General features: G+C 46.4%; 1 protein-coding gene and 1 pseudogene across 2 annotated transcripts; both read left to right on the forward strand.

Annotated features, from left to right (window-relative positions):
* Positions 1-1,348: 1,348 nt before the first annotated feature.
* Positions 1,349-3,816, forward strand: CAO (chloroplast signal recognition particle component (CAO)). Of its 2 annotated transcripts, none has more exons than XM_087328781.1 (2): positions 1,349-1,630; positions 2,334-3,816. In XM_087328781.1, the coding sequence occupies exons 1-2, from the start codon at positions 1,412-1,414 to the stop codon at positions 3,315-3,317; spliced, it is 1,203 nt and encodes a 400-aa protein (XP_087184907.1). In that variant the 5' UTR covers positions 1,349-1,411; the 3' UTR covers positions 3,318-3,816. The 2 variants fall into 2 exon arrangements, with proteins under 2 accessions (XP_087184907.1, XP_087184908.1); XM_087328782.1 differs by having other exon boundaries at positions 1,424-1,630; positions 2,312-3,816.
* On the forward strand, positions 3,735-8,768 carry LOC147857376 (putative glucan endo-1,3-beta-glucosidase A6; annotated as a pseudogene).
* Positions 8,769-26,725: the final 17,957 nt, after the last annotated feature.

Genomic DNA, 26,725 nt, shown 5'->3' on the forward strand with positions numbered 1-26,725 from the left:
TCTTTTTCATCCACCCTTATATAGATGCTCCCATGTATATGATGCATGTGAGGGTACAAAGACATGCATACAATGCATGGAATGCATGTGGTGCAGGTTTGCCATTTGGCGCTCATGCATCACATGCGATGCATGATAACCATGTCACTAAATCAAGCTCTAATATGAGAATTTACATGTAAAACTATAATGATAGGAAAAATATTTTTAAGGTAATGACATAGCCTAGTGGTTATGTCTATTACCTCCTATCTTGGAGGTGCAAGGTTCAAGCCTTGCTTGCATCCTTTTGTGTACAAACTTTCACTAGGTTTTTTAGTCTAGATATTTTGTTCGTTTCACACCGAAATCGTCGCGATCAACCTATCCGATTGATTCATCTACCCAGTCCGCTTTCGACCCGGTGATCTGGTCTATCTAGTTCGGTTTCGGTTCCGTCGCCGTTCGGTTTTGAACCCATCCAAAACACTATTTTGAATAACTTGGCCACATCCATTTATCTAAGTTACACAACCCAACCCTTATATGCTCCTAACACTTAGATAAAATGTAAAGAGATATGGCTCTACTTATATACTCTTACATCCTAATGTTGCCGTATCAATGTGGGATATCTCACAATTTTGTTTTTCTCTTCTTGTTCTTAAACTTCACATTCACATAACTTGACACTAATTTGTCTATTTCACATGTAGTAAAATGCATTCGGAAGCCCTAGAAGACATCCATCTTTTCGTACCAAGATATAAAATAATATCTTCATTATTATTGTTCTATAATGTATGTGAAGAACCACACTCGATTTTGTACATTCCATACAATTTTCACACCGTGGGCGAAAATCTTTACGACAACGACATGAGCTTATCACTATATGGAAAGCTACTCCATTCATGACAGCCAATTGTGATACTCCTTATTGCCATTTTCAACCTCCGAAATGGTTATTTCCCCCACCGATCACATAGAATTTAAAATCTATTAAAAATGGTTACACTAATGACAGGATATCTTCTTAAAGAAAAAGGAAATGGCGTACCACCTTCATTGCAGGGCCATTAAACAATTGCAAGCTGCCCACTGGTCGTGAATGCAATTAGGGGGAACGAAACCAATCTCTAGATAGAAGAAAAAGATCGCGGGCGCAGGATGATACAAAGAGACTAGCGCAAGATGTATGTATGTATGTATGTATGTATGAATGAATGTCTGCATGCATGCATGTATGTACGATGTATGTGTGTATGTATGCATGCATGTATAATGTATGTATGTATGTATGTATGTATGTATGTATGTGGGCGATTTGAGTTGAGTTTTCCTCTCCTATTGGATATACAGAGACGATCTTTGATCCCTTATCCTCTTCTCTCTCTGTCTTTTTGTCTCTTGTCTCTGTTTCCTGTCAGCTATGGCAGCCTCCCAGCTCCATCGCCACCATCAATTCGCCCTGCCTCCCTGCCCCCTGCCTCCCTTCCACACCTTCCCGGAACCAGCTTCCTGCGGTTTCCGCCCCACCAAGTCATGGCGTGGCCTCTCCCTCTGCTCTGCTCGGGAAAGTTCGGTGTACAGCCATGGATCACGTACCGACTCTGTCGCCGTTGCTTCTTCCGACGCCCCAGACCAACAGGTACCAGTAACGTGATAGCTCTTTTTCTTGTTGTTATTACTCTCGTGATTTCCATTTCTCTTGCCTTCTGTTGATGATGATGATGATGGTATGTATTTTATGAAGATGAATTGAAGAAGGTGCAGACCATGTTGTTATGGTGCTACTTTAAATGATGCAGATAGTAGATGTATTGTGATCCTAGGTATAATGTGGACTTTAGGTATACTGTACTGTTAATGATACAGAGAATTGATGTATTGTGATTTTAGGTATAATGTGGTGGATTTTGTATATACTGTAGTTAAATTAATGATACAGATAATAGATGTATTGTGATTTTAGGTATAATGTGAATGGTGGATTCTAGGTATAATGTGGTTTTTGATGATATGGATGTGGATGTGAGGGGTACTGCTTCCTATGAAGGGATATTCATACTTCGAAGCACAAAATCTATATGTGTGAACAGGAAAGAGACATATGAAGAGGAAAAGAGAAGGAAACCATTGGTATGTGCATATGTATAGTGAAGAATGACGAAAGAAAGCATCAAGATTTGCATGAAGCTGTTTGTGTTCATTATCATATGTGGCGAGTGACCACGTATCGAGATCTCTATGAGGGCTGCCAATTAATGATTTGAATGTGGATGTGGAATCAATGTCAAAAAGATGTGTTTTCTTTGTGGATGCTGATTAGGTCTTTGATGCCCATGCCGCAGGACGAGGACAATCCGGATATCTCGACCACATCTACAGAGAAGCAATCCTGGGACAATGATGCCATCACCAATGCTCAAGAAGCCTATGGAGAGGTCAATAAGATCCTCGCGAGTAGAGCTATAGATCACCGCATGTTCTATCTCATCGAATGGAAAGATGGGCACGAGCCGTCGTGGCTTCCTGCCTCGGGAATCGCCAAAGACGTGGTGGCCGAGTATGAAACGGCCTGGTGGAAGGCTGTACGAACCGTCGATGATGGTAAACTCGAAGAGCTTATCTCGGAAGAAGGGCGGGACGTGGACGCGGTGGACGAGAACGGGCGGACGGCCCTATTGTTCGCATCGGGTTTAGGGTCCGAGAAGTGTGTCCGCCTCCTTGTAGAGGCGGGAGCGGATGTAGACGGGCAAGACCCGGATGGTTTGACACCTTTGCATATGGCCACGGGGTATGTGAGGCAAAACACGGTGTCGGCACTCATAGAGCTCGGTGCCGATCCTGAGGTTCCCGATTCGAAAGGCCGGACCCCCATCACTTTGGCGCAAGAGCTCATCGATCGGGTCCCGAAAGCGAACCCTCTCCAATTCGCACGCCGCCTCGCCCTAGAGAACATCTTGAAGATCCTAGAGAATGAGGTTTTTGAGACGATAGAAGTGGAGCAAGTGCTCGACAAGAGGAGGTCGGCCGAGGATGGGAGCATACAATATCTTGTCAAGTGGAAAGACGATGCCCCCGATGAATGGGTATCGGCTGACAGTGTTGCGGATGACCTTATTAAAGACTACGAAGCGGGCTTAGAGTATGGTATTGCCGAAGCTGTTGTCTCCAAGAGAGAAGAGAATGGGCGGATAGAGTACCTTGTAAGATGGGCCGATGCAGAAGAGGCCACATGGGAGCCTTCGGATAATGTGGATGCCGAATTGATTGCCGAGTATGAAAATCTTAGTGTTGCTGAGGTAGGACAAAAAGGATCCGAACAAGTGTGAGAGCTCATGTGACAAGAAAACCACACATACGTGTATTGTATTTTGCAATCAAGAGAGTATGGCTCCGAAATGGCCCATCTTAGTTTAAGAGGTTGTTTTGTCTTCATTTGAATATTTGCCCATGCCATTCTTTCTTTATTATGAAAGATGCTTACATATATATGGTCGGTCAAATTAGTTCGCCCGCCATGTTAGGTGAAGACAAAACCAAAAAAGCACACACATTTCTGTGCATTTGCAAGGTTTGCAAATTTAGGGTATGTATTTAGTATCCTTTGTTTTTCCAAAGTGTGTGTGAGAGAGAGTGATTTTACCCAAAGTGACTAATTGTTGTAGTAATGAAGAGTCCACAAAAGATTGGCATTAGGAAAATGAGCATTTTTGGTTGAATTGCTCTTATTTTCACCGTGTAAGGACATGGTGAATCAAGCTCATAAGAGATTCATGGTGTATGTTACATTCAAGAAAACTAATCAGAAAGTCATGATTTGTGTGGTAAGCTATGATCAATGGAAGCATGGTCATTGGATTAAACATTCCTAAAACTTCGTTTAGATCCAATATGGGACTGGTTTTTGTCCTCTTTATGTTTTCTTTCTTCTTCTTTTTGTCCAAAGGTACTTGCTTCCTTAATGAGAACACCAAACGCATGTCTATGTTAATGTGAATGAGAAAATCGAGCATGTGCCTATATTAATGTGAATGAGAGATCCCATAGGTGTGCATGTCAAATTTGAGAAATGTGTCGTAACTAATACCCCTTGGGCTTTTTGCATACTGATATACTATAATTCAACCTTATTGTGTAGAAGCTTAGTAACATCCCCTTCCATAGAGCACTATCGGATTCGTAACTATGGGCTAGTTTGTACTCTAGCTTTCTTGTTGAGCCTCTCTCATTTCATCGTTACTTTTGTTCTAGCTTAGCTTGTTCAATCTCTCATCATTTCAATTCATTGGCCCATCAAATTATCCACAAAGAATTGATGGCATCACAAACTTTTTGTTTTATGTTGCTTCTCTTCAACTTGTAGGACAAACTCCTTTTGTGTTATGGTAGGTATGCGATATTGTTTCCGAATAGTCATAAATTGCCACTTCATCGTATCATAACTTTCCACTTCTCTAGGGATACAATGAAGATGTCCACCACCCGATTTCTACCTTAAAAAACGATTTCTGTGTACGATGTAATGCACACACGCTTTATGAAATTGATGGCAATTGTAAATCAACGTGAAAGTTTATATGATGATTATATATACTAGAAGCAAATCTTGGGTGGTTTGCATGGAAAACTTCGTGTTTTTTGGTTCCCTCTCTTTCTTTTCTACTTGAGCATGAAAGTGACTTCCTTTGTACTTTTAAAGGCATTAGGCAATTTGTAGACAAAAATGAAAAATAGTAAAAGAAGTAATGAAGAATCCTTGCCCCGATACCATGCTTATGTTGGCGTCCATTATGTTCATGTTAGCCTCCCCTTTTCCATCATGGATGTGTTGTAGGGTGGTGACTATGAGTTTATCGCCATTCTCCCGCCCTCCGCCGCTATGTTCCGGCACGATGTGAAGGAAATTGTGATGAAACCCTTGTTGGATTTCGTAGCCAAGAAGAGATCGGCGCAACACGTGGACGGGTATCCATATCTCGCGTGGGAGAGTGGCGCCATGGGTATTGTGTCATTAGCCCTAGCATTGTTCGGTTTGACCGAGGCGGACATACACGATGGCATAGATGAGTATGTGGACAATGGGAATGGGTTGCACTATCAGAATTTACTAGACATGCAACTCAATGCCATGGTGGCAGCCATGGAGGATGTAGGGTTCGAGAATGTGAACCTTACGTTGAGCAAGTGTGGGTGGCCCACCCGTGAAGACATGGACAAGCGTGGGGCCAATGTCGGAAACGTGCCCCTCTTCAACCGTCGCCTTGTTCGTAGAATGTTGGCATCACCGCCCATCGCACCCCCTTGTCGCCCATGTGCACACCCAACTTCCTCATTTCTATTTTATCCTTAAAGCTGATAAAATTTGGTTAAGAAAAAAGATCCTTTTTCCCCATGCAATGTATTGGTAGACTTGTGTTATGTGATTTTTTGATGTTTGGTTAAAAGTTTTTTTTTGCTTTGCACTATGCCTCAAAATCATTGTTAATATAGGTATGTGCCACGAATGGTGGCACCTCTATATTCCACGACTCAAGTGTTGGGATAGGGTCAATAGACCGGCTCTCATTGAACCTAGAGGAGTGTAAAGTCATGACCAAATAAAGATAGATACCAAGAGATGTGTTCAACTAACTCCATTAGACCAACGGGAGGGGAAAATCATGAGTAGATGAGGTAGCCACCAAGAATGTCTGGCTAAAACACTTCACGAGAGAAATGTGGATTCAATGCAAATATAGCCTGTTTTTAGTACACTTAGTTTGTATAATGTGTATGGAAGGGTCTTATTATTTAGGGGCATTCAAAGACCAAATACAGAAAGAAAGAGAGCAATGCTTTTTCCAACACTAATATTTGTAACAACTCCATATGGAATTATTACTTAGGGTCATGAGATTCATGAAGAAAACACTCTTTCTTGAAAAACATTCCTTACCAAATAAAATTGTAAGTGACCCCGGACTGATTTTGTTGAAAAATGTCATTATTACTTTCTACCTTGGGACGGTGACGTCATTACACGACCCTCATTTTTTTCATTAGAGTGAAAAAATTGGGTTGTTATCCAACGGAAAAGAAGAAGAAACATTACACATGTTGCCAATTTAAGCAAGTAAAATGTCACATAAGTTCCTGTTAACTAGAAGCCTAATTCCTTCGTTAATAACTCTATAAAAACATTATAGGGGCATTTACATTGAAATTACAATGTATAGTATCTCTCGTGCGCTCTATTCAAGCTTCATACAACAAGCTCACCCTTTCATATTCTTTAATGTCTTAAATGTTTATGCTAAAGAACATAAACATTTCCACTTAACATTAAATGCCATTACATGGATATTCAAACAAGAATAAAATTAAGAACATAAACATTTCCAAATTTTTCACTCGGAAAGATGACCACACCACCTAATGGCATACGGAATAGGAAACTTATTATTATTTTTTAAAAGATATCCTGCCATTAGTATAAAAAATTTAAAAGATTTTAAACCTCTATGTGATCGGCAGGGAAACAACCATTTTAGCGGCTGAAAATGCCAATAAGGAGTGCCGTATTTGGATGTCATGAATGGAGTAACTGTCCAGATAATAAGAAACTCACTCTGTTGAGCAATTTTAGCCCTAGAATCTCCAACTATACCATCCCATTGACCCTTCAAAGTATGAACTATGTCTAACCAAATGTTTGAAACCACTTCACCTAGTGGTGTTTTAAGTTGATGGAAAACGAGAGAGCACCGAACCTTCCAAATGTGATATACAATGGTACTACTTGGTATCTCCCATATTGGTTGGACTTCCTTCCTTACTCTTGAAAACTGTAATGACAGCAGTGGTAATGTATGAACACTTCCATATTAAGTGTAAAACACATGGTCCATAGATTCATTGTCATAATGGAATGCATCACGGACAAGTGATGTCCAAACCACCATGCCCCAAGTGAAAACCAATGGGGGAAAATAATTAGCAAAAACACTAACTTAGGAGTCGTTGCCATATTTGTTGAGACTCAATGCATTCCCATAAACAATGTTTTTGAGTTTCCATTTGTAATTGACATCGAGTACAGGAAACTTATTGTTATTCCCCTATAGGGACTATGTATTGGGCATGTCTAATGATGTAGTTGTTATGGAACAAGATATGTAAACCCTTTTGATCTCATATCATGGGCGTAGGACTCTTTGAATAAGTTATCTTGTTAATAATGAATTTATTTATTTTATATTTATCTCACCAGGTGTACATATACCTACATTCATATTTTCTTTATTAAATGAGAACTTGGGGCCAACAACAGAGTGAAATTGGGGATTTGTAGAAGATGTTGAAATCCATGGTTCCACTCACATACCTTAGCACTCGCTTAGCATAGTCGAGATGGATGTCACACGGAGTTTGCATGAATTGGCTAAGGAGGGCCGACCGAGTAACTCAGGTCGGGTAATTATGAGGTAGATGAGGCTTCCGACTAGCTGACGATAGAGCATCGGCGAACACACTCTCTTGTACATGAGTCAACATCTTGCTTTAGGTTGTGATCAGGATGGGTAGTGACGAGCTTACACTATGTCATCCCAAACTTGCAGAGAAGATTGAGGATATAGTGCCTTTGAGAAAGCATGATGTCGTCAAGAGTCCGAATTACTTCTATTCCTAGAAAGTAATGGAGCTCCTTCATGTCTTTCATTTCGAATTGGTTGGAGAGGAGCTTCTTATCCAAACAAGACACACATATGTGATATTGATTTAATAGGTAGTTCGCCAGACTCGGCATATGCAACATTGTCACCAAACCCAATAGACCCAACAATTGGATCTCAAAAGTTTTGGTGTGCGGCCAATGCAAGTGCTAGTCCAATCAACCTACAAGTAGTCCTAAACTATGCATTTGCACAAAATTCCTTCATATGCTCGTCAGTTCAACAAGGTGGTTCTTGTTTCCAACCTAGCAATCTCATTGCACATGCATCCTATGCCTTCAATTCGTACTATCTTCAATTCAAAGCGGTTGGTGGTTCTTGTGACTTTGGAGGTTTGGCTATCCTCACAACCAACGACCCATTAATATATATAACATTATCTCAATAAACATTTATATATATACTTTCATGAGATAACATTAATATATTTGAATTTAAGGTGTATATCTCATTAGAGTCAATCTTGAAATATAATACTCCTATTGGTGTCTCAAAATTGCAAACTCTATCAAATTAATCTATCACTTTATTGGCGCTCAATTACACTCATAACCTATCTTAGACCCTAATTTTCCTTCAATCTCATGGTAAAATCTTTCATTTTGTACCCAACGTCACAAACACTTTTTTGTTTTGAAGAAACCCCCATATTATAGCAGGATATTCACAAAGAGAGCACCTCCCCTCAAACTTGCATTGAAACTTATAATATTTCATGACCTAATTGAACAATAGATCTTGGCACACACTATGATCTTACTTCTTAAAGCTATGCTCTCAAGAGGACTCTCCCTCTATAAATTAGTTGTGCACCGATTGTTCGAGGCTCAAGCACTTAATATTATCTTTGTGTATGTAATTATATGCGAACACTTCCTGAAACGAAAATATTTTTATATGTTGCCAAAACAAACAATTTCAAAATAATGTGCACGGTTTCTTTATCCTCAATTTGAATTTTTTTATTGCTCTCCTTTCTTTAAACTTGATCATTATGTTTCTCACCATTGGTTTCTTGTTGATTTGTCAGGCTACGGATCCTGCTTGTATCCACCATTAATCTTTTAACAAGGTCATAGGCCTAAAATACTATTCACATTGTTCATTAATTGGCCTTATGTTACGATAATTCATGACTCTTAAAGTATACAAACAACTCTCTTTTTTTTTCCAAAAAAAACTACTTCCATTAGTTAAGGCAATGTACAAGGGATAATTTACAACTCATATCTTACAAACCATCTTGCATGACAAAAGAAAATAATATGTGTAGATGAAACAACAAAAGAACAACTCCAAAACACCACATCATTCGATGCGCATAGCATTACCCGAACGCATACACTACAAAACATAATTCAGCATAGATGTCCTCCATTCACTTCTCATGGTAGCACCCATCTAGATGTTAGGTACACTCGGGGGGAACAACCACCGTGGTGGTTGATAATTCCACTTCGATTTACCATCCACCATCTGCAGCATCGACGAACCGCTCCATTTCAGAAGGAAACGAGCTCTAGCTTCTTCACTTGCGTCAGAGGGCCCTTGAAGACTTTCAAACTCTCCTCGTAACGTAGAAATAAGATTAAACCAGATCATCATTAAATTCTCAGCCGGTGGGGTTCGTTTACCTGCAAAAGCCTCCTTGCACCTAGATACCCACACTTGCCAGACTGTAAGGCCGACCACTAATAACCATGTGTCCACGTAGCGTTCTTGTAAGACCAATGAACCTCCTTGCGCTGGTTGCACAGATCCTTGCATCACCTTTAAAGAAGGACTATTTCCATTCCAGCCTTGAAACCACAAAGCCGATTCAGTGGCCAACCAAGTGACTGCTGCACTCGATACATGAACCTCAACCCCGAACTGAGCCAAGATTCTTAAGCTCCTTAACCAAATTTCTTGCGCTCGTCGGCAACACCACAAGCAATGAGCGATGTCCTCCAAGCTTGCACTACAGGCCTTGCAACCACTCATGCCGCCTCCATTCCCAAGTCACTCTCCCGTTGGGACAACCCGATGGGTGATTAACTAGAAAAACACTTTGATCCGCTCGGGAAGGGATGAGTTCCATATCCTACTCCTGGTTCTATCCACGAAGACTGAATCGACAGCTGCATGGGCCCACTTGTTGGCACACTTCTCACGATACGAACCTAACTTTCTCCCCAAGTGTGTCGAGTATTCGAAGAAACCTAATGATTTATCTTGTTCTCCCTTCCACGTATATTCAGCGGGATCCCATTCTAAGCACTCGCAGACTTGCCTTCAACCACGTACAAGATCCAATCCTCCTCAGCCTCTTTGACTGGTGGATTCACCTTCCATTTCTTTCCATCTCTTGCCACAATTCTAATCGGGTACCAACATGCACTTTCATCTATTAATCCCATCTGGGCGATCTTCCCATTCTTTCCCATGCTTTGTGTGACTTCCATTGCCCACCTAGTCTTGGACTCCAAAGAATGCTCCTATTATGTATCAATGTTTTCCATAACTCATTACCGGGTAGCAAGCTCCTTACCAACACCTTATATAACAATGCCTAACTCTGCAATCCAGGGTCAATCAATCCTAAACCCCCCTTACTCTTGGGAAGAACCAATGTAGACCATGATACTTTGGCTGCCGCGTTGTCTTTCCTCATCCTAGCCCATAGGAATCCCCTAATACACGCTTTAATAGTACGAATAACTTGCTTGTAAAAAATCCACACTGAAACTGCATGCCATAATGTAGACAAGAGCACATGATTAGCTACTATGATCCTGCCAGCCAATGATAAGTTCATCCTTGACCAATTGCGAATTTTGTCACAGATTTTGCTTTGAATTTGTTGCAACTGAATTCCTTTGTCGATATCTACCCCAATCCACGTTCCCAGATACCTAGTGGCTTCCCCGTTTGCAATCCATTTGAATTCAACATTTGGCTTCCAAAAAGGCTCGGACTCCGAGCTGATCCAGAAACCCTTGGACTTATTCCAATTGATGGACGCTCCCGATGCTTTGCAAAAGAGATCAATAGCACTCTGTGCCCTCTCAAGATTCACTTCATTTCCTTGGAGGTATAACATCGTATCGTCCGCGAACTCCGAGGCCAACAGGGACTTCCTTGAGTTAGGGATCGAAAGACCATGAAGATTTGTCCCTTGACTATTAAAAAAGGTAGACATTGCTTCAGTAATAAAAAGGAATAGAAAGGGGGCAAGAGGACATCCCTGCCTGATGGATCGAGTTAGAAAGATTCAAGCTCCTTTCCTCCTTGCAATCAACACCTTACTCGAGCCATTCCTATATAAGGCTTGGGTAGCACACCTCCATGTTAGCTAGCCGACAAGGAGTGAAGGACAATCCAGAATGTGAAAGGGCAGGAATAATCGGATGCTATTATTAGGATATTAAGTAATTAAGTATATTTTGAGAAGTGAACGGACGGATCAGAATCGGTATGCCGATCCGTATCCAGACCGGTTCATATTGTTGGAAGCAATGTCGTCAGTGCGGAAGATCAAGAAGCACTCGATTCCTGTTTATTCCCTGCGTATGACAGAATGTAGGTCGTTGCACAGAGAGAGAGAGAGAGAGAGAGGCACAAAAGAACTCTTTATTTCATAAAGCAAATAATACAACAACCAACCTCACAAAGAGGTTACAAGGTCACTATATATAGTGACCGACTTAGGGCAACTGCCCTTTATGCTAATTACATAAATGACCAAAACGGGATGGTGTGAATACGTCCATTATACACAGGTATTCGACACTCCCCCGTAATGGGCGTATACATGGGTTATCTAAGGTTACAGGTATAGACTTAGGTTCTCGGACATATCAGCTTTGTTCGAGTCGGCAGGGTCCGAAGGCAGAGGACCGAACTGGTCGGGTCGGAACAGTTGAAGCCGATCATTAAGGAACTGATGTCGGTTGTCGGGAACCATCCTGCTCTGTGTCCGGCTCTAACCGGACTGGTTTGTCGTTACGCCCATCTGATGCCGAAGAGTCCGAAAGCGGTCTGCCGAAAGACACTTGGTCATTCCATCTGCGACATTATCGGTTGTGGATATTTTCTCTAGACCGATTTTCCCTGAGATGACGCAGTCCCGAACGAAGTGATATCGAACGTCGATATGCTTGGAGGCGTTGTGGTGAACCGGATTTTTCGACAAGGCAACAGCACCTTGACTGTCGCTGTAGACAACTGGAGCCGAGTCATGGTCGACTTGTCGAAACGTGTGCGCCAGCCAACCGAGCCACAAAGCTTCTTTTGCCGCGTCGGACGCAGCTACATATTCTGCTTCGGTCGTTGAGGTCGCTGTGCATTCCTGAAGTTTCGACTTCCACGAGATTGCTCCATTGCCGAATTTGAAGCAGTATCCGGTTGTTGATTTCCGACTGTCTATACAGCCGGCGAAGTCCGAGTCGGTGTAACCAACTACGCCTGAGGTTCGGTTCGGACCGAAAAGAATGCCGTGGTCTTTTGTGCCAGCCAGATATCTGAACACATGCTTGACTGCGTTCCAATGCGATCGGCCAGGGTTGTGCATAAATCTGCTAACGACTCCTACGGCGTGAGAAATATCAGGCCGTGTCGCGACCATCAGGTACATAAGGGAGCCGACTGCCGGTGCATACGGTACCGACTTCATATCTTCCCCCTCCGGGCCGGATGTCGGGCAGTCTCGCTGAGAGAGCCGAAGATTCATAGGGAGTGGGGTTGAAGCAGATTTGGCTGATTGCATGTTGAAGCGTTCCAAGACACGTCCGATATAGTCGGTCTGAGACAAAAAGAGATGTCGTTTATCGCGATGCCGACTAATCTTCATGCCAAGGATGTGTCGTGCCGGACCGAGGTCCTTCATGGCAAACTTCAACCGCAGTTGCCGAATGAGATCGGCAAGTTCGCCCGCGTGGCGTCCAGAAATTAGCATGTCGTCCACGTAAATGATGAGGAAGATGGGTGATCCATCTTGAGCTGTGTTGGTGAAGAGACAATGGTCCTCATCGCTTTTGGAGAAGCCGATCGATTGGATGAAGTCGTCGAACTTCTTGTACCATTGTCGCGGTGCCTGTTTGAGGCCGTATAGACTCTTCCTGAGTCGGCAGACTAGATGTTCTTGGCCAGTTGCCACGAAGCCTTTTGGCTGCTCCATATAAATTTCCTCCTCGAGATCACCATGGAGGAAGGTTGTTTTGACATCTAGCTGAATCAGCTCCAAGTTGTCGGCTGCCACTACGCCGAGCAGAAAACGAAGGGTTGTCATTTTCACCACTGGTGAAAAAATCTCGTCGAAGTCGACGCCATATTCTTGTCGGAAGCCCTTCGCAACTAATCTGGCCTTGTACTTTGGGGTGGTCGAATCAGACGTCTCTTTTAGTCGATAAACCCACTTGCAAGGAAGAGCACGTCGGTTCCTAGGTAATTCGACCAGATCCCAAGTCTTGTTTGCCCGAATGGAGTGCATTTCCGACTCCATCGCCAGATGCCAGGTGGCCGAATCGACAGATGTCGATGCTTCTTCGTAAGACGTCGGTTCGCCGGCGTCGGTGAAGAAAATTCCAGGAGAATACCTCTCCGGAGGTTGCGACAGTCGCTCGGATCGTCGAGGTAAGATTGGACTGGTCGCATCGGGTATCGAGGTCGGATGGTCCGAAACCGAATCATTCGGCTGTGCCGAGTCAGAGTTGTCCGAGTCGGTAGTATAAGGTTCAGCTACCCGTGAAGCTGACCGTGTGTTGAGAGCGGGGCCTTCTTGAAGGGTCGGCACATCGGAGAATGTTACCCTCCGGACTTCGATCGGTTTTTCGACTGATGGATTCATAGCCGACTCGTTGAACACAACGTCCGAACTTCGAACGATTTGTCTGCGTTCGGGGTCCCAGAGTCGGTATCCCATTTCGCCGTCTGATCCATATCCAAGGAAAATGCATTTCCTGGACCGAGGTGCAAGTTTTCGGCGATCATCTTTCGGAATAAGGGCGTACGCCTCGCATCCGAAGATCCTCAGCTTGTCGTAATTCGGCTTGCTGCCGATCCATAGTTCCTGAGGAATTTGAAGTCCTAGAGGTCTACTTGGCGACATATTGATTATGTGTACTGCCGTGAGTAGAGCCTCTGCCCAGAAGCCATCCGATAGTCGGGAGTGTTGGAGCATGGAAACTATCCGTTCTTGGATTGTCCGATTCATTCGTTCTGCAATCCCGTTTTGCTCCGGACTGTGTGGTGCCGTAAATTCACGTCGGATGCCGCGTTGTCGGCAGAATTCGACGAATTCTTCGGATTTGAACTCTCCCCCATTATCGGTCCGAAGGCATTTCAGCTTTCGGTCGGTTTGATTTTCTACCATAGCGAGCCAATCTGAGAAGATCGAGAAGACCCGATCGTTGGTGCGAGTCGGATAAGCCCACACCTTTCGAGTCGAATCGTCAATGAAAGTGACGAAGTAAGAGGCACCGCCTAGAGACTGATGCGGCATTGGGCCACAGACGTCCGAATGGACTAAATCGAGAGGTCTCGTTTCTCTTGGTGCTGATGTCGGGTGTGATCCGGCTGCTTGTTTGCCATACTGGCAATGCTCGCAAAATTGATGGTCGGAGAAGGAGAGTTTGGGGATGTATCCGGCTCTAGATAGGTGCGTGATGCCGGCCTTGCTGAGGTGTCCTAATCTTCTGTGCCATAGTGATGACACAGGAATATCCACCAAAAACAGGTTACCCTCTCTGAGCGTAACATGTAACGGATACAGGGAGTGTATCTTGGGTCCTCTAGCAAGCAAGAGGTTCCCCCTGTGGAGTGTCCACCCTCCCGAAGAAAAACCGGCACGAATGCCGTCTTCATCTAGTTGTCCGACTGAGATCAATGGCCTTGAGAGCTCGGGTACATGTCGGACATTGTGGAGTACAAGTGTAGAGCCACCTGCAAGGTTGAGCTCTACTGTGCCGATTCCGATGATGTCACAGTGTTGTGAGTTGCCGACCCGAACTGAGTCGGAGTGACGGATCGTATATTGCCGAAATTGGGACCGATGAGGAGTCACATGAAATGACGCGCCCGAATCCAAGAGCCATGTGCTCGATTCTTCAGTCGTGAGCAGAACTTCTGATCCGACTGGATTTTCGATTGATAGTATATTCGGGTCGTCCGGTAGTACATCAGCTGAGGAGCTGACGTAATTGATCTCCTCATGCCGGCCACTCTTCTTGTTGTTCTTGTTCTTGAGTTCGCGGCAGTCGGCTTTGATGTGTCCGGGTTTCTTGCAATAGTTGTAGATTCGGTTATCCCGTGACTGGCTCTGTCTTCACTGATTGTTCGGCGGTCGTGAGGAATCTCTTCCTCGTATGTTCGATTGGTCTGTCGAACCTTGTACTACGTAAGCGTCGTCTGTTGAGTCTTTGGCGAAAGACTTTCTCCGAGCTGCTTCGGTCAGGATTGCGCTCGTGACTTCGGAGTATTTAACAGCCGTGGTTGACGCGTTGCACACGGTTGTGACGAAAGTTTCCCATGATGAGGGAAGGCTGCTCATGAGTATCATTGCTCTGAGTTCATCCTCGATTGCCGTCCCCTGTGACGAGATTTGGGAGCTTGTGCTTTCGTACTCATTGAGGTGTGCTTGAACCGAATCGGATTCTTTCATCCGCAAGTTGTAGAGGCGCCGGATCAGAAACATCTTCGTTGCGGCGACCTTCTTTTCGTAAGTGTCCGACAGTGTTTTCCACAGTTCGAATGCTGTCGTACACGATTGCACCGTAAAATATACCGATTCCGATAGGTGCATCCGAATCGTGGCGCGGACGATTCTGTCCAGCTTCTGCCACTCGATTGGTTTGTATCCTTCTGGAGGTTCTTCATTTTCGATGGGATCGATTTGCCCCTTGACTATGAGATAGTCCTGCATTTGTTCCTTCCAGAAGTTGAAGTTCGATCCATCGAACTTTCGGAGACTCATTTCTGACGAGCCGGATGTTGATGCCATCAAATTCGGTTTCGGTTGACGAAGCTCGGTTCGGAGTTGACTACGAACCTTGTTGGAGTGCAGCCGGTTGGCTCACCCGATATCGTTCTAGTCGGATTTGAACCCGAGTCAGTTCGGCTTCGGATATATGTATTGTTGAACTTGCTCGAAATGACTCCGGTAACTTGAGGGACAGAACCGACTGGTCTTCCCGAATGTTGCCGAGTCGGAGTGAGCCCGGTTCGCTTCGGATATATATGCCGAATACCGATTATTGAAACCGATTATCGGGACCGATTCTGCTTCGGTTGACTGCAGCGATGAGAGAGACGGATCCGACTGATCCTCCCGAATGTCGATCAGCCAGATGAAGCACGAATTTGGGTTGTTGTCAAGGTTGCACAAGGGGATTTCACCTCGAGCGGTTACGATCACAAGGGACAGAGTACAACCTGCTGGCTTACTCCAAGCAAGGGGATCTAACGCGATGAGGTGCAAACCTCGTTTTTGTTCTTCTTCTCTCTTTCTTCGAATGACGCAGGAAACCGAATGCAGAGACGACGGCCGACAGCGGATTGAAGGACCGACTACTGTGCAAGCTCTGATACCAGATGTTGGAAGCAATGTCGTCAGTGCGGAAGATCAAGAAGCACTCGATTCCTGTTTATTCCCTGCGTATGACAGAATGTAGGTCGTTGCACAGAGAGAGAGAGAGAGAGAGAGAGAGAGGCACAAAAGAACTCTTTATTTCATAAAGCAAATAATACAACAACCAACCTCACAAAGAGGTTACAAGGTCACTATATATAGTGACCGACTTAGGGCAACTGCCCTTTATGCTAATTACATAAATGACCAAAACGGGATGGTGTGAATACGTCCATTATACACAGGTATTTGACACATATTAGTGTGCCGGTTGGTACCGTTTTGTATTCAGAGCTGGTGATCTATAAAAAGGCCTGGTTACATTGTGAATGACGACGGATAATTAATAAAGCTCTATTGTCTTATCTCTGTGTATTGATTACCATTCTGTGCTAATTACTTTCTATATTACGCGTGTATTAAGATTCCTGATATGTTGCTTAAGTAATCGATATAGGTCTGATTAATCGTCGGTCTAACTCTATCTCACCGTAACACCCTTTGGTGAAGTGTCTTCCGTAGACGCCTTGTGTTAGGATATTGTCCGACCCTTAGGAGTAACATAGTTTTTGGTGACCACGATTCCTGCATAAGCGCAACGAACAACGATGGGAATGGATGACCACACCAACGAGCGGACCGACTACGGATCGAGCAAGGAGACTCGCTAAGCAGCTGTAGAAGCGAGCGGCCTTCCAGCAGGCGGCGGAAGAGATTCATGCGGATCAATCATTTTCCAAAGTGATCCGGCGGGTGGCCGAGGAGTCACTCCATTTGCAACAAGATTTCCACCCCGATGAAGGAAGCAACTTAAGTAGTCTTCGGGAAACAGAATTCCTTTTGCAGGCATTAGCTGTAGGAGACGGCAATTCAGAACCGTTTTCAGCCTTTGAATCGGACTCGGACGGCGAATATAGCGCTCATTCCAATTACCGCAGCAGTCATGACACCCCAGACGGACCGGGGGACGAGGAATCAGATACCTTACCGACACCGGAACCAGAATTGATAGAGCTGGAAGCCACAGACCGGCCAAGGACTGAGCAGACCCTAACACCCGAAGTAGCGGAGGAAAGACCTCCCACCGAGGAAGAAAGACCTTCGACGGAGGAGGAGGAAAGACCTCTGACACCACCAGCCTGCGTTACAACACCAGATGACGACGTGCCATTTCAATATCCCAAGTACCGGGATGATCCGGACGCAGAGGCCCACGTCTATGCATTTCAACAGACCTGGGAAGCGAATCACGTGTCACAACGCTTAACCGCGGCCGAAGTAGAATGCTCAAAGATGGTAGAGTTCGGCATGACCCTGGAAGGGCCCGCCGCCAGATGGCGCCTGACGCAAGATCCTAGTACCACCACAACGTTTGAGGCCTTGGAAACTAAATTCTTACACTTTTTTCACAAAGAGGTGGATCAACGGGAAATGTCAGGAATAGTACTAAAGCAGAGATGGAATTAGTACTAAGAAGAGCAGTACTATTAGTACTAAGAGGACGGGACTGCGTAAGATTCTTGAGAGAGGAAGTGAGAAGAGGAGAGAGAGAGATAGCGAGGATGAGAGAGAGAGAAAGATGATGACAACAGCTAATATATTATGTGAAAAGATAAGTACAAAGCGGCTTGTAAAGCTTTGACGCTATCAAATCTTTCGCCTCTCGGCCACAACCGAGACAACACGGATCAATGCAGCAGAAAATAAAAACAAAGACACAGAGAGATGAATACACAGGGTATAACGTGGAAAACCCTAAACGGGAAAAACCACGGGAGTGCACGACTCCAACTACCACTATACACTGGAATATACAATGGCGAGCTGCAAGGCGACGACCTTGAGCTCGCTGTCCTCGCCACAGGCGGCGGTATTACACAGAGGCGTCGACCTCTTCGTTTCTCTCTCTCTCTCTCTCTCGCGGCTGCTCTCACTTCGCTCCCTCTAAGTGGAAAAACAGAAAATGAGCAACAACAACCTAAACTGTTTGCCCTAAGTCATATTTATACACATATGACTTTCGGGCTATTTACAAATATAACCTCAAGGGCTCTTGGCAAACATATTCACAAATATGTCCCCGCATCCGGATCTCTCTCTCCGGGTACATTCGTCATCCGGCTCCGTAGCCGGGGTCTTCAGCATCCGGCTCCGTAGCCGGGGTCTTCAGCATCCGGCTCCGTAACCGGGGTCTCTTCATCCGGCTTCATGCCGGGTACTCTTCATCCTACGGTTCCGTAACAGCCTCCGGGCTTGCCGTCATTCATCTCCGGACATCCCATCCGGAGGGACCGTAATCCCAACAAACTTCCCCTTCACTTCGGCATGGGATGTCTCTCCAATCCGATCCTCTTCCGGCATGCTTCCAGCTTGTCGGGTGTGAGCACCTTGGTCAGCATATCCGACCCGTTCTCGTCAGTGTGGATCTTCGTCAGCACGAACTCCTCGTCTTCTATCCTTTCCCGGATCCAGTGATATCTTCGCTGGATGTGTTTCGTCCGGGAATGGTAGGCCGCGTTCTTCGCAAGGTGGATGGCACTCTGACTATCGCAGTAGAGTCGGTACTCCTCCTGCTGGATACCGAGCTCTCTAATGAAGTCCTTCATCCATATTATTTCCTTGCCGGCTTCAACCGCCGCCATGTACTCCGCCTCCGTGGTTGACAACGCAACCGTCTTCTGCAGCCTCGACTGCCACGAAACAGCTCCTCCTGCATACGTCATCACATACCCTGATGTGGACCGGCTGGTATCTGCATCAGCCGACATATCCGAATCGGTAAAGCCGTCGAATTCGGGCTTACCGGAGCCGAATCGGAGGCACACGTTTGCCGTGCCCTTCAGGTATCGGAGTATCCACTTGACCGCGTTCCAGTGCTCTTTGCCGGGATTGCTCATGTACCGGCTCACCACTCCGACTGCATATCCTATGTCCGGTCTTGTACACACCATTGCGTACATCAAGCTTCCGACGGCAGAGGCATATGGTACTTTCATCATGTCCTCCTTCTCAGCCTTTGTCTTGGGGCTTTGCTTGCTGGACAACTTGCAGTTTGCCGGGAGGGTTGACCCGACCGGTCTTGCTTCCGACATGTTGAACCGGTGAAGCACCTTTGTCACGTACTTCTCCTGTGACAGCCACAACTGCTTCTTCTTCCGGTCCCGGATGATGTGCATCCCTAGTATTTGCCTCGCCGGACCCAGGTCCTTCATTGAGAAGGTTCGGTGAAGTGCCTCCTTCAGCACCCGTATCTTGACCTGGTCCCGTCCGACGATCAACATGTCGTCCACGTACAGGAGGAGTATTAGAGAGTCTCCTCCTTCGAACTTCTTCACAAACACGCAGTGATCAGACTGCGTTTTGTGGTACCCTTCGTCGGTCATGAAGGAGTCGAACTTCCGGTACCATTGCCGGGGAGCCTGCTTCAGTCCGTAAAGGCTCTTCTTCAACCGGCATACCAGGTGCTCCTTCCCTTTCTTCTCGAATCCTTCCGGTTGCTGCATGTAGATCTCTTCTTCGAGGTCACCGTGAAGGAATGCCGTCTTCACGTCCATCTGTTCTACCTCGAGGTCCATGCTTGCCGCTATGCTCAGCACCGTCCGGATGGAGGTCATCTTCACTACCGGGGCAAATATCTCGTCGAAGTCGACGCCCTTCTTCTGCTGAAACCCCTTCACCACGATCCTGGCTTTGTATCTCGGGGGGTTTCCGGCATCTCCCGGTTTCAGCTTGAACACCCACTTGTTTCGAAGTGCCCGCTTTCCTTTCGGCAACTCCACAAGTTCATATGTGTGGTTCTCATGCAGGGAATCCATCTCCTCCTGCATGGCACTTAACCACCTGCGGCTTTGGGTGTCGTGCTTTGCTTCTTCAAAGCTCTCCGGCTCCCCCTCGTCGGTTAGCAGCACGTGCTCTGGTTCCGGAAATCTCCGGGGGGCCCTTCTCTCTCTTAGAGGATATCTCCGTTCGGGAGCTTCGGTAACCGGTTCTTCCGATTCTTCTTCTTCATCCGAATCCATTTCGGGATCGGGGCCGGTTCCGGTATCATTTTCATCTTCTTCGGCCGGTTCTGTTTCTTCACCGTCTTCGGCCGGGTCTTCGAGTGTTAACCGGTCCCTTGCCGGTCGGGACTGCTCCTCGTAGAGTTTATCCTCACCGGTCGACTTGGAGCTCTTCATCTTCTTCTCCGACTCCCAGTCGGCGAGTGTCTTGTCCTCCATGAAGATGATATCTCGACTCCTGAATATCTTCTTGTCGACCGGGTCCCATACTCGGTAGCCGAACTCGTCGTCGCCGTAACCGAGGAATATGCATGGCCGGGTCTTTGGATCTAACTTTCCTCTCCGGTCCTTTGCCACATGCACGTATGTGAGACACCCGAACACCTTCAGATGCCGGTAGGACACTTCCTTACCGGTCCACACTTTCTGCGGCGTGTCTCCGTCCAAAGGTACTGAGGGTGATCTATTTATCACATACGTCGCCGTCGACATTGCCTCAGCCCAAAATCCCTTGGGTAGTTTCGCATGCGCTAGCATACTCCGGACCCTCTCCATTATGGTCCGGTTCATCCTCTCGGCCAGCCCGTTTAGTTCCGGCGTCTTCGGCACAGTAAACTCGAGCCGGATTCCCTTCGAGCGACAGTACTCCTGGAACTGCCCCCGGTATTCCCCTCCGTTATCCGCTCGTATCGCTTTCAGCTTCTTGCCGGATTCCCTTTCCACTCTCGCGTGGAGTTCTTTGAAGACGGACAATACTTGGTCCTTTGTCTTCAACGGTGCCGTCCACAGCTTCCGGCTGTGATCATCAATGAATGTTACGAAGTACTGGGCTCCGCCATGCGACTTCGTTTCTACCTGACACACATCGGTGTGCACCAACTCCAATGGTGCGCTACGTCTCGTCGGTGGCCTTGAGTGGAAGGAGGTCCGGTTTTGCTTACCGGCCAGGCAGTCGGTGCACTTCTCCAGGTGCACATGCTTCACTGGAATAAGGTTGTCTTCTGCAAGCCTCTTCATCCCCTTCTCACTCATGTGGCACAGTCTTTTGTGCCACAGCTCACCGGCAGTGTCGGCTGCTACATTCAGCTCTTCCGGACATAACCGGGCATTCATCAGGTACAGAGTGTTGACCTTCCGGGCCCGAGCCACTATCAGGCTCCCCTTGCTGAACTTCATTACGCCGTTCCGGATGCTACCCGTGTAGCCTTCATCATCTAGCCTCCCGGCCGAGATCAGGTTCAATCGGACCTCCGGAACGTGTCGCACATCCTTCAACAGCATCTTGCATCCGGTTGATGTCATCAGCCACACGTCTCCTATACCGGCAATTCGGCATGTACCTTCATTTCCCATCCGGACAAAACCGTGCTCACCGGCTGTGTAGGATGAGAAGTATTTCTTCTCCGGGGTCAGGTGGAACGACGCTCCGGAATCGACCACCCAGGTCATCTCTACGCTGGCAAGGTTCAGCTCCCTCTCTTCGGTAATGAGCATTATCTCTTCTTCACTTGCCGCGAGTGCCGTCGTTCCTTTCCGGTCCTGCCCTCGCCGATCCGGACCTCTCCGGTCCGTGGCTCCCCGGTATGCACCGTTTCTCTCCGGTGACTTCTTCGAATCGGTGTCGTCGGCTCCGTTGTCCTTTCGGTAATGCCGACAATTCTTCCGGAAGTGCCCCGGCTTCCCACAGTGGAAGCAAATGGGTCTTCCTCTTGACTGCGACCGGGTCCCCGACTTCTCCCGTCTTTGCGGACTCCGGTTCCAGTGTCTTCCCCGTTCCGATTCGGTAAGCAGCGCCTTCGAGTCGGAGGCCGGTTCTTTATCTCTCCGACGCGCTTCTTCATTTAGAATACTTGTCTTTACCGTTTGTAGGGACAAGTTGTCTTCCGTGCAGGAGGTGCTGAGAGTCACCACCAAGTTCTCCCAGCTGTCCGGCAATGTACACATCAGGATGATGGCTTGCATTGCATCCTCCAACGGGAACTTGATCGCCGCAAGCTGGTTCACGAATCCCATGAACGTGCTTACGTGTTCCACCATACTCTCGCCGTCCCGGTACTTGAGGTTCACTATCTTTCTCATCAGGGAGGTCCGGTTCAACGCATTCTTCCTCTCATAGAGGCCCGACAGCTTCTTCCACATCTCATAGGCGTTCGTATCGTTCGCCACATGTTGCAGGACACTTACATCGACATATTGCCGGATCGTCGCTACTGCTTTCCGGTTCAGGAGCTTCCACTCCGACTCAAGTACTCCCTTCGGTATTTCCGACCTGTCAATCGGTTCGTACAGGTCCCGAACAATCAGAAGATCCTCCATCTTGATCTTCCAGTCGGCGTAATTCTGCGCATTCAGCACCATCATTCCCGGCTGCCCGCTACCGCCGCCTTCCATCTTCTGTGTTATCGTCGCTCTGATACCACTTTGTAAAGCTTTGACGCTATCAAATCTTTCGCCTCTCGGCCACAACCGAGACAACACGGATCAATGCAGCAGAAAATAAAAACAAAGACACAGAGAGATGAATACACAGGGTATAACGTGGAAAACCCTAAACGGGAAAAACCACGGGAGTGCACGACTCCAACTACCACTATACACTGGAATATACAATGGCGAGCTGCAAGGCGACGACCTTGAGCTCGCTGTCCTCGCCACAGGCGGCGGTATTACACAGAGGCGTCGACCTCTTCGTTTCTCTCTCTCTCTCTCTCTCGCGGCTGCTCTCACTTCGCTCCCTCTAAGTGGAAAAACAGAAAATGAGCAACAACAACCTAAACTGTTTGCCCTAAGTCATATTTATACACATATGACTTTCGGGCTATTTACAAATATAACCTCAAGGGCTCTTGGCAAACATATTCACAAATATGTCCCCGCATCCGGATCTCTCTCTCCGGGTACATTCGTCATCCGGCTCCGTAGCCGGGGTCTTCAGCATCCGGCTCCGTAGCCGGGGTCTTCAGCATCCGGCTCCGTAACCGGGGTCTCTTCATCCGGCTTCATGCCGGGTACTCTTCATCCTACGGTTCCGTAACAGCCTCCGGGCTTGCCGTCATTCATCTCCGGACATCCCATCCGGAGGGACCGTAATCCCAACACGGCTAAGAGGCTTAAGACTGGCGTTGAACCAATTTGGTTCAACATAATGCCTAGTGCCTTCTTTTATAGTGTTGTCAGGAGTAATCCTGAAACTTCTAGAATGTTCCAGAGAAATCTGGAATATACATTACTTTTCTTATAATAAAACATAAATGAAAATAATATCCTATGAATTACAATAGATGGTGTGATGGTTAAGAGCTCGACCCATATACCATAAGGTCATGGGTTCGAGTCTTGCCATATCATGGCACTATCTCCCCCTTAAAGAGGACGAGTGGAACAAGTCAGCGCTAATTGCGGACCGGGTTTGTCCGGATACTTTTGCTGGAAATCAGCAAGCAGATCCTGAGCATTGGCAACATGCTCGACGAGTTCCCAAGTGCGTTCGCTCAGACTATAGCCAAGCCAATCGACCAAATAATAAAGTTTGTTGCGAATAAGTTTGGAATCGAGGATGGCAACAACTTCATACTTCGGGCCGGCGTCCAACTCCAGCGGGGGCAGTGGTGGTGTAACACGATCGGGAATGGTGTTTGCTTTATAAGGTTCAAGAAGAGAACAATGGAAAACCAGATGTATCTGAAGCTGTGGAGGGAGATCAAGGCGGAATGTGACATCATTAACCTTACCCGTAATATGGAAAGGACCGAGTCATCGATAATCCAACTTGTCGCACGGTCGAGTAGTCTTGATGTGACGACGTAAGAGCCATACTCGATCTCCGATGGCAAAAGAGGAGGGAAGCCGATGACGATCCGCGTAAGTCTTCTGTGTCTGTTGAGCATGACGAAGATGAGTCAAGAGATCTGTCTGGATCTTGCGTAGTCTCTCCAAATGATCCCCGGCACGAGGATTGGTAGGTAGCTCCGGGGTGTTGATCACCGACCAGCGAGGATGAGAATCGGTATAAGCGTAGAATGGGGAGACTCGAGTCGAGGAGTGAACAACATTATTATACGTAAACTCCGCAAAGTGGAGAATCTCGGCCCAATCGTCTTGTTGATAACTCAGGAAACACTGGAGATATTGCTCCAGCGTTTGGTTTGTTCGTTCCGCCTGCCCATCGGTCTGAGGATGGTAGCCGGAGGAGAGGTTGCAAGAGACCTTGAGCATCTTGAAGAGATGCTGCCAAAATTTGGAGACAAATTGCGGTCCTCGGTCACTGATGATACTGTCTGGGAGGCCATGATGCCGAAATACCTCACGCATGACTAGGGCAACGGTTTCCTCGCTAGTGATGGCCTTAGTACACGGAACAAAATGTGCCATCTTCGTATATCGATCGACAACGGTTAAGATAGCATCGAACCCCTGCGAGACCGGCAGATCTGTGATAAAATCAAGACAAATAGACTGCCACGGCTTACTTGGAATCGGTAAGGGTTCCAACAAGCCATATGGATGGTGTTGTGGCATCTTTGCTCGGCAGCAAGCATCACAGGTCCGAACGTAGTCGTCGACAAAACGGCGCATGTGGGGCCACCAAAAAGATCGCTGCACTAGCTCCAACGTCTTAGTACTACCGAAATGTCCCGCCGTATGGGTGTCATGACAATGCTGGACGATTTGAAGGCGACAGGAGCAATCAGGGACATATATGCGCTTTTTAAAGAATAACAAACCATCATGATATTCGAATTGTCGGTAGTCAATACCTGGTTGTTGAGACTGAGAACAGGATGCCCAAGAAGTATCAATGTGCACCAGGATGTCTCGAGCAAAACTATCCGTCTTCAAGTTTGCACGTATGTCATCGGTAATCCGTGAATCCATCGGGGTGTGAAAAATCCGCGTGGTGTGCAATCATGTTGGTCCCAAGATTACTTGCTTTTGATTATCAAATGTTGGATCACCAGGACGAGGTGCAAGATATGAACGCCGTGATAGTGCATCTGCTTTTCCTTGCTGCTTCCCTGGTCGATATGTGATTTTGAAGTCGAAATGCGTGAGGAATTGCGCCCACCGAGCTTGCCGTCGATTTAGTACGCGAGCGTTCTGGAAATAAGCAAGATTTTTATGATCACTAAAGACAATGACTTGATGTGGAGAGCCCTCTAAGAAATGCTGCCATTGCACAAATGAATCCACGATGGCTAATAACTCCTTGTCATGTATTTCGTAGTTGATTTCCGCGACATCGAATTTGCGCGAATGGAAAGCCAGCAAATGCAACTCTTCTTTATCTCCTTGTTGAGAAAGGATGCTACCGAGGGCGAAATCTGAAGCGTCGGCCTCCATGATGAATGGTTTGCTGGTATCCACATGAGCTAGAATCGGTGCTGATGTAAAGGCTTTCTTAAGATGCCGAAAAGCCATATCTGCTTCAATGGACCAAAGAAATGCTTGGCCCTTCTTCCTAAGTTGTGTGAGGGGTAAAATAATATTCGAGTAATCCTATATAAACTTACGATAGAAGTTAGCAAAACCTAGAAAACATTGTACATCTTGTACCGACCGTGGAATTTGCCACTCTAGTACAGTTTGGACTTTAGCTGGATCCATGGCGATGCCCTTTGAGGAGATGACGTAGCCTAGAAATTCCACTTTCTTGCAATCAAAGCTACATTTTTCTAGCTTGGCATAAAGACCATTCTCGTGGAGTTGCTTTAGTACTAATAGTACATGAGAATCGTGCAATTGCTGGGTCTTCGATTAAATCAATAGATCATCCAGATAGATGATCAAACAGATATCCAAGAGGTCTTTGAATATATCATTTGCCATGTTTTGGAAGACTGCGGGTGCATTGGTTAAGCCGAACGGCATAATAGTATACTCGAAATGCCCATACCGCGTGCGAAAGGCGGTCTTCCATTCATCTCCCGGTTGGATCCGCACGAGGTTATACGCTCCTCGTAGATCGATTTTGGTAAAAAACTTGGCACCATTAACTCACTCTAAAAGACTTGATATAAGAGGAAGTGCATACCTATTCCGGATGGTGACCTTACTCAATCCGCGGTAATCAACGACGAGACGAAGTGAGCCATCTTTCTTCTTGACAAAGAAGATGGGTGCACCGGCCAGAGATTTCGAATGACAGATGAACCCGCTTGCCAAGTTCTCCTCTATGTAGGCTCGAAGGACTTCTAACTCGGTGGGTGACAAGTTGTAAATTGGTCCCCATGGTGGCTCGGTTCCTGGTTGTAAATCGATGGGACAGTCATAGGGACGATGATGAGGAAGGGTACCGGCTTTTACCTTGTCAAATACATCGGCATAAGGATGCTATTTTGCCGGAAGTTGTACTGAGGAGTCCTTCTTAATAGTGCTGGAAGGATGTACTGATATTGCAAATAGGAGCATTGCCTCCTTGT

Source organism: Azolla caroliniana, unplaced genomic scaffold, assembly GCF_043228905.1.
Source record: "Azolla caroliniana isolate FFs.n. ecotype wild unplaced genomic scaffold, voAzoCaro1.0.p SCAF_12, whole genome shotgun sequence".
Classification (NCBI taxonomy): domain Eukaryota; kingdom Viridiplantae; phylum Streptophyta; class Polypodiopsida; order Salviniales; family Salviniaceae; genus Azolla; species Azolla caroliniana.

Coding starts and splice junctions, on each gene's coding strand:
- CAO (XM_087328781.1), top strand. CDS start 1,412: ATGGCAGCCTCCCAGCTCCATCGCCACCATCAATTCGCCCTGCCTCCC. Junction 1,631..2,333: donor CCGACGCCCCAGACCAACAG/GTACCAGTAACG, acceptor CCCATGCCGCAG/GACGAGGACAATCCGGATAT.